This window comes from Siphateles boraxobius, unplaced genomic scaffold (assembly GCF_051911475.1).
Source record: "Siphateles boraxobius isolate OS27281-9 unplaced genomic scaffold, OSU_SipBor_1 84, whole genome shotgun sequence".
NCBI classification, from domain to species: domain Eukaryota; kingdom Metazoa; phylum Chordata; class Actinopteri; order Cypriniformes; family Leuciscidae; genus Siphateles; species Siphateles boraxobius.
The window spans coordinates 63238-80296 of NW_027509213.1; the positions used below are offsets into that span (position 1 = coordinate 63238).

At 36.1% G+C, this 17059-nt stretch overlaps 2 protein-coding genes across 3 annotated transcripts; both read right to left on the bottom strand.

Moving 5' to 3' along the window:
* Window positions 1–3751: 3751 nt before the first annotated feature.
* On the bottom strand, window positions 3752–7142 carry LOC143730975 (uncharacterized). The gene is made up of 7 exons (XM_077221583.1): window positions 6641–7142; window positions 5382–5612; window positions 5151–5264; window positions 4871–4927; window positions 4560–4763; window positions 4111–4230; window positions 3752–4011 (listed from the first exon to the last, which is right to left on the bottom strand). Exons 2-7 carry the CDS (start codon window positions 5553–5555, stop codon window positions 3946–3948), a joined length of 735 nt encoding a protein of 244 aa, XP_077077698.1. The 5' UTR covers window positions 5556–5612; window positions 6641–7142; the 3' UTR covers window positions 3752–3945.
* Window positions 7143–7373: 231 nt separating this feature from the next.
* Window positions 7374–16326, bottom strand: tmem176l.3a (transmembrane protein 176l.3a). 2 transcript variants are annotated; one of them, XM_077221582.1, is made up of 12 exons: window positions 16050–16326; window positions 15845–15958; window positions 15287–15486; window positions 15052–15144; window positions 13479–13595; window positions 11320–11415; window positions 11175–11216; window positions 10981–11061; window positions 10644–10700; window positions 10384–10569; window positions 10163–10282; window positions 7374–10061 (listed from the first exon to the last, which is right to left on the bottom strand). In XM_077221582.1, exons 3-12 carry the CDS (start codon window positions 15458–15460, stop codon window positions 9999–10001), a joined length of 1029 nt encoding a protein of 342 aa, XP_077077697.1. In that variant the 5' UTR covers window positions 15461–15486; window positions 15845–15958; window positions 16050–16326; the 3' UTR covers window positions 7374–9998. The 2 variants fall into 2 exon arrangements, with proteins under 2 accessions (XP_077077697.1, XP_077077696.1); XM_077221581.1 differs by having other exon boundaries at window positions 15845–16220.
* Between the last annotated feature and the right edge of the window lie 733 nt (window positions 16327–17059).

Consider the following 17059-nt stretch of genomic DNA (forward strand, 5'->3'; position numbering starts at 1 on the left):
ATGTGCGCAGGTTTGTAATTCCTTACAAACATGCCTAAACAAACTACTTGTCTTGTCTATGTATTTTGATGCAGAATTTTATTTTATCTTATCATTTCGGGTAGGTACGCGAACCAAAAAAAATCCACAACGCTTTATGTTACATCAGTTGTTGTAGGCTACATGGGGAATATTATGATTAATACTTCAGTTTTTCATTTTGTGGGAATCTTCTTTTAGACAACTAACTGGCCATTGCTGGACAATTGTTTTGATGTACGTCCTCTTTTCAACTTCGTTTCACTGGATGTAGATAGAAATACTGAGAAACACCCATCAAACCCTGCAATTATGCGAGGAGCCACAAACGGATCTATTATTATCTCAGGATTTGTCCCACCCTTTGACAGTGGTCAAAAACAAACCTAGAAGAGAAAACAAAAAACGCCAATGCTTTATATTTAAAAGCAAAATATTATAACTGAACAAACTACAAATTCATATAAAAACACTGCTACTAAACTCCTGATACAAGACCAGATCCTTTAAGACCTAAACCAAAAGCAACCGCCCTCTTGAGGCCCCCTGGGTCTGATCTTGGTCTGGTCGTTGTCTTAAAGGATCTGGTCTTGATCTCAGAGGTTTTGTCATGACTTCAACTCTGCTTATAGATGTGAAAATATTCTAAAATACATAATAAAAGAATGATTCTAAAGCAAATCATGGGAAACCATCAGCAATAAACATTTAACAAATGTGCACCTTAAAATTTAAAACTGAAATAGAACTTCAATCAAGGCAATAATTATGATAATCTAGTTAAAGTGCTATTATGCACACTAAATAGTTGATGTCTCGTCGCTGAAAAGACCTCTACCATTCCCTATTGAACAGCTGCTTCATTGGTCACGGAGGAACTGAAGACTTATGTGGCATTTCACCACATCTCCTCGTCATCATACACATCTGGAGAGAGTAAATACAAGCAGCTTGTGTTAGTGGTATTATAGCCAACAGCCTTTAGTTTACGTCACAGCCCAGCAAAACCACACTTGACAGCTTGTACCACGGACAAAAGCTATAAAGATACTTTCGAAATCAATAAATTCCATTCATTTCCTTCTCTGAAGACACACCAACAAACCATGATTAGCCATTTGCAATTGCTTGTCTCATTGGTTCTCGCACGTGCTTGAGCTTCTGTTTACCACAACTAATGTGTGAGTTGATGAATGTTTACATGTGAATAAAAATCTTTTAAAAAGATGCCTTAAATACTGTCTACATAGGTATAGCTCAGAAGATTTTAGACCTACAGTTTTGTACATCTCAGTTTATTTAAAATGACTTTGTGTTCCTTGCATCATTATGCAGGCTGAGTAAGGGTGACTTGCTTGTTTCCAGGCTTTATTGGAGATCCAAACAGTCATAGTGCTTGGCTCCATCGGCAAGGACACAAGGCCTCAACATGACCTAGCAACAGAACGGAAGCAGGCAACAATATAAAAAGATATGTTTAGGTTTTTTTGTTTGTTTTTTTAATCAAGCAAGTCAGGTAATATGGAGTATTTTTTTTTAATGAAAATTGACCTATTAGCAAAGTTATTTCCTCTAGAAATGTGCCCAACCAATCACAAAGAAAGTGTCTGACTGCAGTCTGCTCAACCTCGGGAGGAGCATGAACTTAGTCTCCTCGTAAATAACTTAAGAGATTCTTTTAATCCGAACAAAATGACTTTTCCATGAATATGATTTGGCCACAGTGCCTCACATTGAGTCCGGCCCCATCAGGTGACCTCAGGAACGCAGAAAAACATCACGTGTGTCAGGACGGTTTCGTGTGAGATGCAAAAATACACTGTGCAGCCATTTATCGTCTCAATGTTACCTTAGTTCTTCCTTAATGCGGTCTCCATTGAAATAATTTCATTTTGGACCAATTTCACCCTGAAAAATATCCAATAAATGTTTATTAGGTGAGTGGCTCCAATAGCACACAAGCTCACCTAACAGGATTGGATGCAGAAAATCCTCAAGATGCTGAGATTCTTCGAAAGGATAAATGTCTACATAGAGAATAAACTAGAGGAGCCAATGGCTCTTTTTCAGAGATGTTCAGTGATATAGCATGTGCTTGAAAATAAGCAATCAGATTTGGCATTTCATTGAAAAATGTCAATAGTGACTTATTCATTTTACACTGGAATATCAAGTTCAATAAGTCAGTAGACCCACAGTAAATAACTAATCCATCCAACACACATTCTTAAAACCACAGTGCTGGCATTATTTACATGTTGTTCCAAACAGAAAATGTATTAGGTGTGTCATGCATCAAAAATATAGAGACAAATAAAAAGGAGCTAGGCACCAAAACATCCATTATAAAAAAAAAAAAGAACCATGAACCTCATTGTGCAATTTAAAAAGTGCAATATGTAAACTTGGCAAATTCATATTTATAGATCAAATTTATATTTATACTATCTGAGAGTCCCCGTACCTTTGAAACTCACCGTACACACACTATTCTGTGTCTATCATTGCTGTCTTTCCAAGTACTGATGTTTGGCACCAACCACAGAAGCTGATTCTGATTAATTGAAAGGAAAATGGGCAATAAAATAAGCAAAGAAAAACAATTTTTTTTAAACAAACACCTTAAAATCCATCTGGACTATAAATAATAAGATCACAGAGCACACAGACAGTGTAAATCATCACATACTAAAATGTGGAAGTACCAGCTGTAAATGAACTGATCATGGAAACCATGTCACAGCAGGGAAAAGTGCATTTGAATGCATATGAAATCACTATATTCTGAAGTTCTGACTCTTGATGACGGATTCAGCTGTTATGAATTAGTGAATCTTCTGCAAGGAACAAAAGCGTCAGCCAGTGATTCAGCACAACTGTAATCCACAGACATACGTGTGGAAGGAGATCTAAAAACTGCTGCCTTTATTCCTTTGTTTGTTCCTGGTCAAGACAGCTGACATCCCAGTGACATAAACTAATGTAAGCAGGAGGAAGCACAGGTAACTGATTTCTACAGGGCTTATTATATGCCTCATATAATTTCAGTCTTCTCACAAAAATAATTTCAGCTCAGTTCAATATTCTTTTTTTTTCATCTTTATTTAGTGACAAGTCTTCTGACAGTCAGACAATTATTATAGCAAAACAAATGTGTCCATTTATTTTTTTAGTGCAATATAAAGTAGGTGCGCATGATAAGTAGGTGCTGAAATGATAAAATCACAATAATTGATTTGCTTTTAGCATATTAATCTTGTCAATGTCAAAATTAACAAGTAAAAGTGGTAGTAAACGTAGTAGAAATATAAGCCCAGCCTTGAAGGAATGCTTACATTTACACACCATAAAATAGATCCTTTTTGTTTATAGCTTTTCAATTTTGTTATTTACGTTTTCGAGCTCTTATGGGGAAGTGTTCATGGTGAAAGTTCTCCCCACATTTGATAACATTTAGCTTGAGGTTCTTTACATTAGCCTTGGCACAGCTATGTACCCTCTCTTAATGGAAATGATTGGCACAACACTTGAGCATATTAACACCACCTGCTGGTGGAACCAGCAAATAGCCAAAGATATACTGATAATTCAGGTCAAGACATTAATGTTCTGAATGTTTTGTATCTTTCTTTACACAACTAAAAGGGACTTAATTTCAAGATCCTCGAGAGAGAGAGAAAACAGAAAATTATTTAAACTTAATACAAAACTAACAAATATATATAAAAAGGGGTGATGCCAAAGTTCTCAAGTCATTTATTTCAAAAAGCATGCCTTATATTCTAGAAGTAACCAAAAGTTTAAGGAAAACACCTTATAAGAATAAACATGCATCAATGTATAATCTGCTTTAAGTCATCCGAGTACAATATTGAGAGGCAGTGTATGTGCTGTATATATTTGTGGATTTGTATGTTCTCTCTCTCTCTAACATGCAGGAGTGACAGCAGCGTCTTCCAGGAGCGGCTTGTGAAGTTCTGGATCCTCCACCGACTGCAAAACCACAAACAAATGAACACACAGATCAGCTCTCAGAATCGGTCATGATCACAGTGGATTTGACTGATAGTGTTGATGATGATGATACAGTACCTTTGCATCTTCATCCTTCTTGCACAAAGCTTTCCCAGTTAAAACACAGAAACTGATGTTCACACAGAGCTGAAGGACCGACAACACTATCATCATGATATCTAGTCCTCCAATGATCATCTATAGGTGGGTAAAGATCAGTGTCACTTGAGGAAAGAAATAGTCAAGGTCTATAAGAAATACAGTAGAAACACAAGCTCTAATCCAATTTGAAATATAATTTATTAATTCAACAACCTTCACCCTAAATTGTGAATATAATCACAGTTATATATTTTCAAATACACTACCTCTTTACCCGCTTGAAGTATAGATAATTACTTTGTCAAAAGATTAATTTAATTAACTACTTTAGTAGCTTGTCAAATTACAATTGTCAAATTAAGCTTCCCCAAGATTGGAATTTTGATCTTACACCATTTAATAAATAAAACAAATATAATAATTACCTGAACTAGATATTTGTAGTGCATGCAGATCTCCGTTCTCCTCATCTTTTCAGCTGAAGGTGTTGCAGGGGTACCGTAAGACGAATAATAATAATCGGTCTGGCAGTATGAATCATTTCCCTTAGCCAGGTCTACTGAATACAGCACAACAGCTGTGATAGCCAGTGCACCACTGACAATGTTCAGAATCAATACAATAACCAGCTGTAAAACACAAACAATAAACTGGTGACGCTCAAAATTATTTCTCTAAACCAGAACAGTCCAAAAACATGGATAAAATGTATGATATGGCTTTGATAGACACTTACCAGACAAGGACTGGGAAACTTCGCTCCAAGAATAGTCACGATTCCAACTACAAGGACCTAAAAAGCAAACAAATGAAAAGTGCAGTGCATTCAAACATAATCATTCAAATGAAAGGTGGAATTCAGGTTTAGTGACCCACCGGATATTCATGATATCCTAAACAAAATCATTAAAATGCATCAGAATTAATGACATACAACACAAGCAATTAAACTACACAACTATTTTACTACACATGAAACGATTTAGAAACATAAGAATGAGTAAAATAATTCTTACCACACCACCGATCCAAAAAGCAGCCCTACTCTCTGTAGCGGTGTTCCATATCCAAACGCTTCGAAGCAAAATCCCAAACACAATATTGATGACTCCAACTATTATCTGCATAGTCTACGGAATAAAAAAAAAAAAAATTTGTTTGCACACCTCGAATTTAAAAAAAATAACTTTACATGCAAAAGTCTTTAAATAAAAATTCTCTAAAAGATATTTAATTGTTTAATTCACCCCAAAAGATGTATGGATGTTTGTCAGCTTTCCTTTCATATTCTGAGATACGAAACACACTGGACTGCAGCACAGATAAGCCAGAATCTGACACAGTACGGGCCATTTGCTCTTTGGGTTTGAGGAGACGGTGATGACCGTCAAACCCTCACCCTGAGACACTGTCAGAGACATGACGTAGACGGAGGTGATGGACTTCAACCTTCCCACAGGTGATAAAAGCCAAACTTCCTGTGTAGACGGATAAGCAAATAAGCAAAATCATACTAGTGCATCATATTCGGTATCAATACATCAATTCAAGCCAAGCCTTATTAAGGTGATGATACACAGGGTAACTTTTTGAGCAATGTTGTTGGGCAATGTTGCCGTAAACGGGCAACCAGATGAGACACAGGGCCCACGACCGATCTAAATGATCCAGATAGAAATATATAGCCCATTTTCAATGGGAAAGTGCCCAAGCAACAATCGCTCGGCAAGATTGCCCAGCAACATTGCTCAAAAAGTTGCCCTGTGTATCATCACCTTCAGAGGAGAAACAAGCAAAGCTTGTTCACCCAAAAGGCACCTTAAAGTATTGAAAATGTTATTGCCCAGGACAAAAAGATACAGTTCAGTGAACAAATGATGACATAGAGAGGCATTTTGTCACAACAGGGCTTTTTAGGATAATATGTCATAATGCTCTTTATTGTTGACACACTTTTTAACATGTATGTTTTACTTAAAGGGATAGCTCAAGTTCACCCAAAAAATAAAAAAATTCAATGGGGCCTGTCAACTGTTTGGTTACTGGCATTCTTCAAAATATCTCCTTTTGTGTTCAACAGAAGAAAGAAATTCATACAGGTTTGGAACAACTTGATGGTGAGTAAATTATGAATGGATGAACTGTCCCTTTAAAATTTAATGGAACGGATAAGCACAATTTGTCCAACATAATTTTTGAACTAATAGTAATAGGCTACAATGTGTTCAGTTATATAACAGAGAGAACCTGTAAGAGACGAGAACAGTTAGTGTAACTGGACTTTTGAATCCAAATGTGCCAACTTGGCCAAATCCTCATATAATTCATTGGTTCTCCTTCCCAGACAAATTCTAAAATACAATGGACTGCGCAGGTGTAGTCTGTTGTGTTTATCGACCAGAATTGGAACTGCGTACGAACAACTAACGTTATTTCCAGCGTGACGCAGAATAAATACTCTTTCTATATTATTTCAGAGAGCTCATAAGAAACAATCCAGACTTACCCTGGGACTAACAATCCAAAGTGCAGGAACTAGATTTTAGGGAAATGTCGAAACTTTGGGAAATTTGAACAAAGTGTTGGACAGCATAAATGAACTCCACAGCACTGGCCCAAAAACAGAGATGGCGGTGAATCGTTTGTTTGGGTCGGATATTTTTAATGAATCTTCTGAACCGGTTCAAAAAACGCGATGACATAAATGAATCACTGAATCAATTTTGTGAGCCGGTTCTTCAAAATGAACTGTTCGAAAGGAACAACTTCCCATCATCACCTTCCAGGCTAGTTTTTCCCGATATGGGCGGAGCTGTTTTCCTGACGTTCTTACTTAAGATGGCATACGCAGCAATCTAATACTAAACACTACGCCTAAATGCTGCAGGAAAAATAAATAATAATAATTATAATAATAAAATATAGCTACATAAAGGTCGTGACTCGTAAATTATTTGAAAAGGACGTTTAGAGACTTCCTGGCTTCACACTTTCTACAGCAACTGACTGGTGATATTAGCCACCTGGTGGTGAAATCATGCAAACCTCTTCAGGGAGATTTTTATTTATTTATTTTTTTTAGTCTCTAACTTTTTTATTGGCCCCTATTTTAATATAATTTATAGATAGACGTTTCTTCATTTCAATGTCCCTGACAACAATTGAGACATTGGAAGGTTCTCTAGTTTATTCAAAGTCTAAAGAGGTAAGCCTATGGTCTAAAAAATCAAAAAAGCAGATGATGCTAGTCATTTATTTTAAAAAACAAAATGAAAAAAAAAACAGGACAAGTTAACATTTAGTAAACATCTTTAAGTACAATTTGTTTTAAAGGAAAGAATAAAGATGTAAAGACTGAACAAGGTAAGATTGAATATGGTAAGAATAAAGATAGCGTGATGGTATTACAGAAGGTGTATTAAGATGGTAGATTTCACCATTAAAACGAGACACATAATGCCATTCGATTACAAGAAAAAAGAATAACTATGTATACATTTTGTGTTTCCCTGTCATTTACTTTAAGTATGAACTTAGCCTACTTATGCATACATATGCTGATTTTGCCAATAAAAAATTTAATTGAGCAGAATAAGAAAGTCTTACAACCACCGAGCCAACAAGCAGCACTGAAAATGACAATCAAGTCAAAAGAACACAATGCAATGTTTATGACTCCAATAATTAGGCCTATCTGTACAATCCATAAAATAAAAGAAAAAATATTTAACAGTTAGACTGACAGTTTTATTGTCAGGAATCTCAAATGTGACATCCAAAATTAAAAACACTGCTGAAAAAACCTATGAACGTTAAATCATTTTTAAAACTGACATCAAAGAAAATATCTCAGAAAATTGAACATACGTCAAGTCAAGTCATATTTATTTAGGCTATATAGCGCTTTTTACAACACCGTTCAAAGCTCCTTTACAGAATGAACAGGAAAATAATGCAAAAAAGTTTGTTTCCAGAAGAAAATAGCGTCACAGTCCAGCTTAAGTAAGTTCAGTGATGTTTTTTTGTTTGTTTTAAAAAAGTTATTAATTTAGTTCATTTAATTAGGGCTGGAGATAAAATCGGACACCCCTGCCATAGTTCTTTCTTTTGATTTTGAAGCATTAATAGATTTTAGAAAAATACATTAAATAAAAAGAATTTAACGATACTGTTAACCGTAGTTAGATTATTTTGTGTTCAGCAACTTTTTTTTTAAAAGTCATATATACATCATATTGTGTTTAGTATATGAACATTATTGAATGTGACTGTATGTATGACAACTGAATTGACTTGTTCTTGAGTAACATCATGCTTTCTTTTTCAGATTTCAGAGAACCCAAAGGAAAAGAGGCAGTAGTCTAATGTAAGACAGATTTTTAAAAACCTGAACCGTTGGACCACCTGTAGTTATTATGACATCAGACTTCTGAAGCCAATTTTATTTTTAAAGGTTGAAATGCTTTTGTCCTATTTCTCCCCCTTTCTTTTTTAAAGAATGATATTTTAATATATTTTTTGTCATTGACTGATTGAATAAAATAAATTGACTCAACTGCTGGGAAAGGTGTAATTTATATTTTACATGGTTTTCACGAAATTTTGAAATGGTCAGGAATTTGTTGATGCACCAAATGTTGTTTCAACATTAACTTGGTACATCAGATGGCAACATTGTTTGTCATTCCTTTTAAGTTGTATTTTCAATGTTTCAACAAAATGTATTTAGAATCAACATCACATTGTAACATTGATCAAACCATATTACCAAAGATTATTTTTGTTAATTTCAGTGTTAATTCAACAGCAGTGATGTAGATTCAACATCATAGTGTGACGTTGATTCAACAATATTACCATTGATTCTTTTTGTTAATTTCAATATTGATTCAGCATCTGTGATGTAGAATCAATCAAAGTGTAATGTTGATTCAAAAGCATTACCATTGATTTTGTTCAACATAGTTTCAACGTTAACGGAGGGAGCAAAAGTGATGATGATAAAATATCACTTTGTAATGTTGAATCAATACTATTACCGTTGATTTTTGGTTGAAATCTCAACATTGCTTCACCATTAACTGGGAGTGCAAGAGTGATACTAAAGCAACTTTGTAAAGTTAATTCAATGCAATTAGTGTTGACGCATCAACACTGAGTCTATATTGTTTCATTGATTACATGCCATCTGGGACACATTATACAATAATCAAGTTAGTTGATCAAATCTGTCCAAAACATTGAATCAGAGAGCATGTTTACATGTACACCAATACGCTGATAACGCACAAAAGTCAGCTTAATAAAGTATACATACAAACCAATAACCCGGGAACACATGTAAACCATGTTTAAAAGACTATTAATAAATCAGTTTATTTCCCGGTATTAAAAACGTAATTTTTGCATAAATTGTAAAATTGTCTGTGCATCAGTTAACAAAAAATATTTAAAACGGTGTCATTTATTTTAAAGAGCATAAGCACACTTTAAAAGCAAACTATTACACAAAAAGAGTTTGCAAAGTTTTAAATGATAAAACAATATACTGTTTAAAAAAAGTGTTTGGATACTTTCTGGTCAATTGATGAATTACGCATGTGGCTACTCTGCTTGGACAATTTTAAATGTTATACAAAGAGTAGGAAGGTTTGATCTAAAAAAAAAGACATAAAAAGGATGTGTGATCTACAAAAGAAAAAAACGTAATTGATGACAAAGTCAATATGCTAAAAAATGAAAATGCTAAAATATGTAACTTCACGTCTATAGTGCAGATGGCAACATGAATCATTTCACTTTCAATTACAAAAACAAAGAAAATGTGTTAAAACAAATAAAAACATGTGTTTGTGTTTATCTTGTCATGCAGGAGCGACAGCAGCGTCTCCCAGGAGCGGCTTGTGAAGTTCTGGATCCTCCACCGACTGCAAAACCACAAACAAACATGAACACACAGAGCAGCTCTCAGAATCGGTCATGATCACAGTGGATTTGACTGATAGTGTTGATGATGATGATACAGTACCTTTGCATCTTCATCCTTCTTGCACAAAGCTTTCCCGGTTAAAACACAGAAACTGATGTTCACACAGAGCTGAAGGACCGACAACACTATCATCATGATATCTAGTCCTCTGATGATCATCTAGAGGTGGACATCAATGTATTATTAAAAAAAAATTATAAAATAAAATACACAACTATTTTTTACACTATCTGAAAAAGATAAATAAATCAAATCATTACCTGATTGAGATCCCTGCAGTAGGTCTGAAAGTTGCTCTCTCCTTGGGCACGCTGATAAGATGGATAATAATAATGACCATCAACACAGCTTAAACTGTTTTCCATTGCCAGGTCCATTGAATACAGCACAACAGCTGTGATAGCCAGTGCAGCACTGATGATGTTCAGAATCACTAGAAATACAAGCTGTAAAACACAATCAATACAAATTACTGATGCTCGGTAAAAAAAAAAAAAAAAAACTCTTGATTCACACTTACCAGCCTAGGACTAGGAAACTTGACTGCAAGAACACACATGATTCCAACAACAAGGAACTAAAAGGCAAAGCAAACAAATAAAACATTGGTACATCCAAACATGCTTGATTTGAAATTATTCTAAAGAAAGGGAATTATCAAAATGTGAATTACAACTTCATTCTAGTAAATAATATATGAAAATAAATGCAAAAATAAAGAAATAAATGTAGGGCATTTTGAAAGCCACATGTCTTTAACCAAGATCAATGTCATATATAATTCACTTTTTGAATGAGCTCACTACATGAACTCATTTAGAAACATAAAAATGATCAGAATGAGAAACAAGTCTCACCACACCACCGATCCAAAAAGAAGAAACAAAGCCAAAACAACCGATTGTGATATTCATGACGCCGACTATTATCTGTGGAATCTATGGAATAAGAGAACAATGTTTGTACCAGTTTTACACATGACAAAACACCTAGTATGAACCGTTTTGTAAATCTGATGATATCCCAAAAAATGTCTAAGTATCTAACTCACTCCAAGTGCTGTGTGGGTGTCTGCCAGCTTCTCTTTAATATCCTGAAATACAGAATTCATTGGACTGTAGCATAAAGTACAAAGAATCTAACACAGTATGGGCCATTGGCTCTTTGGGTTTAAGGTAATGGTGTCAGCCGCTCACCTGAGACACTGTAAGAGTCATGTTACAGCTGTGAACAAATGGAAAAGGATATCGGCATATTCCACTTTTGGTTTCTGAAGTTTTGTTCTCCACCAACTGTAAAACCATAAAAAACATGAACACTCAAGCAGCTCTTTGAAACTGTCATGATCACAGTGGAGAAATGATAGCTATAATGATATAACGATAACCATACAGCGTCTACAGCAACAGACTATAACGTTCTGTTTATTATAAGCACATGCTGTGGTGTGTCTTCTGCTGCTTTAAATTCTCAAGCTCTTTAAAGAGGACCTATTGTGCTTTTTTACATTTTTCATCTTTCTGTATGTGTAATGTTGCAGTTTGAGCATGAAAAAGCCTGGCAAAGTTAAGTTACAAAGCACAAAGTCCCTTTAAAAGGAGTCATACTCTACATCAGTTTGTGAACTCCCTGAAACGCCTCGATTGTAGTCATGAGGTTTTTTCCGGGAATGTACACGTCACAATATTCTTCATTTAAATAATTCCCACCTGAATTACGCAAAAAAGGGACGAGGTCTGGTTGAGTTGTGTTAGTATAATGTTGTCACCATGTCCAAGGCTGCATTTAAGTCTACTTTTTAAAGCCCCTCACTAACTTCCCTCTGCCTCGTTCACTCAGATATATGTCATTGCTTGCTCACTTGTGGAACCCTTGTATTGGGTTTAAATGGAACGCCCTAAGCCCTTGATAACTTGAATTAAGTGTGAGCACTCCGAGTTGCTGTTGTGACATCACAGTCCTGTTGTACTGTGGTCTATGGATCATGAAGTGTACATGAGAAAGCTAGCTCCCTCGGTCAAAAATGCAGGAGACTTCCCTTGGCCACTTGGTAAAGTTGAACGCAATTCAAAGTGTGTCTAAAAGTGGAGTTAAACACAGTGCAAGAGACGTCATGCAGACCGCAGATCTAATGCAGTATTGGTACAGCCTAGTTCACACTACATGATTTTAAAACGTCAGGCTGAACTGTGCGGTTCACATTACATGACTTGCTCTCTGAGAAATTAGGAGTGTTCAAGTTGTTGAGCTGTTCACACCACACGACACAGCATGACGCAACAGGAGGTAACGCACTACACGAGTTGACAACAACTCTGTCACCCAACGATTCTATCTTGTCTACAAATCTATCTGTCTAATGTCTATCTTGACGCCAATACACAGCAAAGAAAAACACAACACGCGAATATGGACGTCAGACAGAAACTAGTGCTGCAAACTGTTTGCGCGATGATTTGCTCTGAGAAAAAACGCAAAAAAAGAAAAAATAAGAGAGTATGGGCGAAAGAGTGGATCTGCATACGCGAAGAGCAGGTCCGTGCTACAGAGAGAGTTGGAGGTGAGTACAGCATGTTTATAGCCTATCGGAGATGTAGCTGCATGTTTATGTTTAGCTGATGGCAGAAATCACGTATTTACCAGGTGACCTCAACTCATGCCTTGCTGTGATTGGCTGTTGCTCATGACATCAGTGAGATTGAGTTGTGCGACAGCTCTAGATATCTAGCATGCTAGATATTTTTCTAGGCTCGGCGACGCGTCTGCGAGGGTCTTTGATGCGTTGTTGGCTCTTTCATACTAACAGATTGGCGAGCGTTCATCGCCCGCTAATCCCCCGCGGGCTTAAAATCATGTAGTGTGAACTAGGCTTACGGGGCATCACATTTCCGAAACACGCAGAAAGTGGTTGCCCAATCACAACACACTGGTCCAGCCGATCAATCAGAACACATTGCGCTTTTCGGAAGGAGGGGCTTCATAGAGACAGGAACTAAACAGAGCGTTACTGACAGACTGGGAAGAGAGGACCTGCAACAATTTTTTGAACATTTAAGCATGAAAACCTATTCTAGTAGATTTCAAAAATCAATTGTAAAAGGGCATAATATGGCCTCTTTAAAGTCGGGTGGATTCCGATTGGCAGTCAATGTTTTTATCACTCAACAGCTGGAAAAAAATTTGTTCTGAAAGGGATTCCAACAAAATTGTTCCTCTGTGTTGCTATTGTTACCGCTGTGGTTTCAGACTTTCCCATTCTCATAGATTTAGAATGATCAATGCATTTTATAGTTATTATCGTCAAAGTTATTGTGCTCGGTGTGAACAGGCCTTAATTGTGGTGATGATACGGTACCTTTGCACTCCCACCCCTCTTGAACAAAGAGTTTAAAGTCAAAACCAAGAAACTGATAGCTACGCAGAGCATGAGAACAGCCAACACCATCACGGTCATATTTAGTCCGAAGGACTCCTAGAGAAAAAGATAAGTGTGTAAAGTCATTACAAGAAACCCAATTAAAATACAGTATGAACACTAGCTCTAATCAAGGCAAAAATGTAAACAATAACATAGTCATTACAAACACCTGTGACTATTTCTTTCAGTGTGGAATACAGAGAATTTTGAAGAATTAAACATTTTTACAAATAAGGAAAGTAAAGGAAATGGGTGCTGTCAAAATTAAAAATTTAGGAAAAAAAAAAAAGTATCATAAATCCTACTAACAGACCAAAAATTAGGTTGTTATTCAGTAAAGAATAATGACATTACGACTAGTGGTTCAACAGATCACAAAACTCACGGTTCAGATCATATTACGGTTTTTGAGTCACGGATCAGCAGATCAGCAAATAAACTAATTATAAGCATTGATAAATACAATATAACAAAGTTACTAATAAAGTAAGTTAGCTCGCACATCACGTCCAGATCGCACACACACAGAAACATTCAGTAACATGGAAACTTACTGTCAACACTGTTCTGTGATTTATCAATAGCTTAGGAACTGAAAGTTCTACCATTAATTTCTTAGAAACTAAAACCCACAGCTTCACTATTAGTACAGAGACACTGCTAAGTAGAATTAATTCACACTCAATCGCTCTCTCACTAATGCATTCATATAAATGTAATCTTTACTGTGATACTATATCTTTATATGATTTAATGATTTAGAACGAGCCGAAATCTGTGAGAAATATAACGACCCAAAGACAAAATAATTTATGTATGAGCAATAGCCTTGTGGCAGCGCTGAATCATATGCCATAACTGTGTACAAGACAACCCGCCTTAGAGTCTCAGCTCGAGGTTCAGGTTTTTTTTGTTCAATAATGAAGTCATCAGCGACTAGTCAAAGACGACTCAACTATAATCACATAAATGTCGACTTAAAAATATCTAAGTTGTTAAACCCTATAGTGTGCGGCTGTGTGCAGAGAAAACAGTGACCGCACACTGAATTGAGTTCTTTTTCCTTCTTTCTTGCGCTGGAATCGTTGTAAATTGGTGAGACAAAACACATGCAAATTATAAATATTCACTTTATGATGGTTAAACTTTGCAATTAATCAGTGAATCAAACACAAGCCGCAATTTAAATGGTATATTCTTTTCCCTAAACCTACACATCACAGAAAATGTTATGCTTTTTTACATTTTCAAAAACAAAATACATAATTTAGTATGGTTTATAAGCTGTTTTCCTCATATAGACCATAAAATGGCTCCACAAGGACAAGGATTTCGGATATTCCCATCTTTGTGGGGACATTTTGTTCCCATAAAGTAGCCTATTGAACCACACACAGTCACACACACACACACACACACACACACACACACACACACACACACACACACACACACACACACACACACACATATTACAGCATGAACTGATTTAGAAACATAAAAATCTTACCATCCTGGTGGCCCACGCAGAAGTCATAAAAAAGAAGATGAAGCCAAAACATCCCAACACAAAATTCATGACTGCAACTACTATCTGTACAATCTATAAAACAAGAGAACAATATTCGTGCCAGTTGATGGACCTCCAGCTTTTAATCTTGATATGCCAAATCAAGGCTATACAGGAACATCTTAAATCTTTTTTATGAAATCAAGATTTCAGTCAGTGCAAGTTTCTCACTCACCCCAAAAGTTCTCTGGGTGTCTGTCAGCTTCTCTTTCATATCCTCAGATACAAAACACACTGGACTGCAGAACAGAGAAACCAGAATCTGACACAGTCCGGGACATTTGCTTTTTGGGTTTGAGGTGATAATGATGACCGTCATTCCTTCACCCTGAGACACTGTCAGAGACATGATGCAGACGAAAGCGACTCTTCCACCTGCCCACAACAACAAGGTAAAGACAAGAGAAACAAGTAGGCTCATGCACCAGAAATTTACAACCAGCCAAATGAAAATTTTCTTATGATAGTTATGTGAATTCATAACATTTAATTTCACAAGTTCTGGAATATTCATAACTATTCAAAAGCATTGTTGAATGTCGGTTTCTCGTCGACTGCATCAACGTGTTTTTTTGTTGTTGTTTTTTAACAAGGAAGTGAACATTCCTGCTAATGTTTGCTATAAAAGCAAGTTGTTCGGATTCAAGTCACTGTTAACTATTTACATTTTAGGCTACTTTTTTAAGCAGCCTAACACATTTCACAGATTTTAAGAAACATAAAAAAAACTCACTTTATGAATAACTTTTGTAACTTCCAGTCCAGAGTCCAGACTTTCCTGATCTGATAAAGGTTGGACTGTTTTGTCCCTGTCAGGTGTTTCCCATAAGTTTCACATTTCCTTCCACTTGAAATTTAAATAAATGAAATGAAAGTCATGTCGTCACCAAAGACATAAGAAACACTGTTGACATTAACGAATATTAAGGCACACATACACATCGCCCTTTAAAGTAGTTATGAAACTTATAACTCGAGAGGCTCCAATGCAATGCATGCATGTAGCCTACGCATTGAGGCTTGTGCTGTTTTCAGAAATCACATGAACTTTCTGTTCAATCACTTGCGCGTTTCTCTGTGGTTGTCGGAACTTCCATCACAGTTGCACTGTGGTTGGTTAAATTGAGCAGAGTCTGCTTGCATTTTTTTTTTATTTGCTTTTTTTTTAAAAGAAATATATTAATATTGATCTACTTTGTGGGTCATTTTAGGACTGTTGATTGGGGGAGGGGGGTGGGATTGATGAAAAAATTATGTTTATCGGGGGAATGTTATAGTTTTACGAGAGAACGCACTCATATTCCTCCCATCTGCCAGAATTTTTTTTCCCACGCCTGCACTCGGCAGCTCTCATCGATCGGTTACAGCTGAACACACCAGCCTTCATTAAACTATGAATATGCAAATTGCCCCACCTCCACTCCGCCCCCGTTACCACTTACTGTAGTAACACTGCATGATGGCAATTGGGAATACTGGTTTAATTCAGGCATATACTGTATGTTTGAACCAGAAACTGATTCAGAAGAAGAAATGGAAGAGTGAATTATACAGGCTTGTCTACAAGTCGATGTATCAGAATGATAATGCGTTTTATGTAGCTATATTGCTCTCTACAATGTCGGATGTAGCCTATAACGGTAATTAATATGATTTGCATTTTGCTCAAGCTACTATGTTATCAAACAGCTAATAATGCTAATGTTACACACCATGTTCCCGTTCACCATCTCAGAGTCAGACAGCTACCTTCTTAAAATTAGCATCTTAAAAACGTTTTAAACAACTCAGAACGTCAGTGGAGAAAGGTATATAGTTGATTATAACATTATGTCATAGGCCTATACACAAATCACTCGCTATATTGCTAAATGTACATGATTTTTCATATCAACAGCAAAATATACCGGGATAACCTGGCTTGGCTTCTCTTGAGACTCCTCTGCAT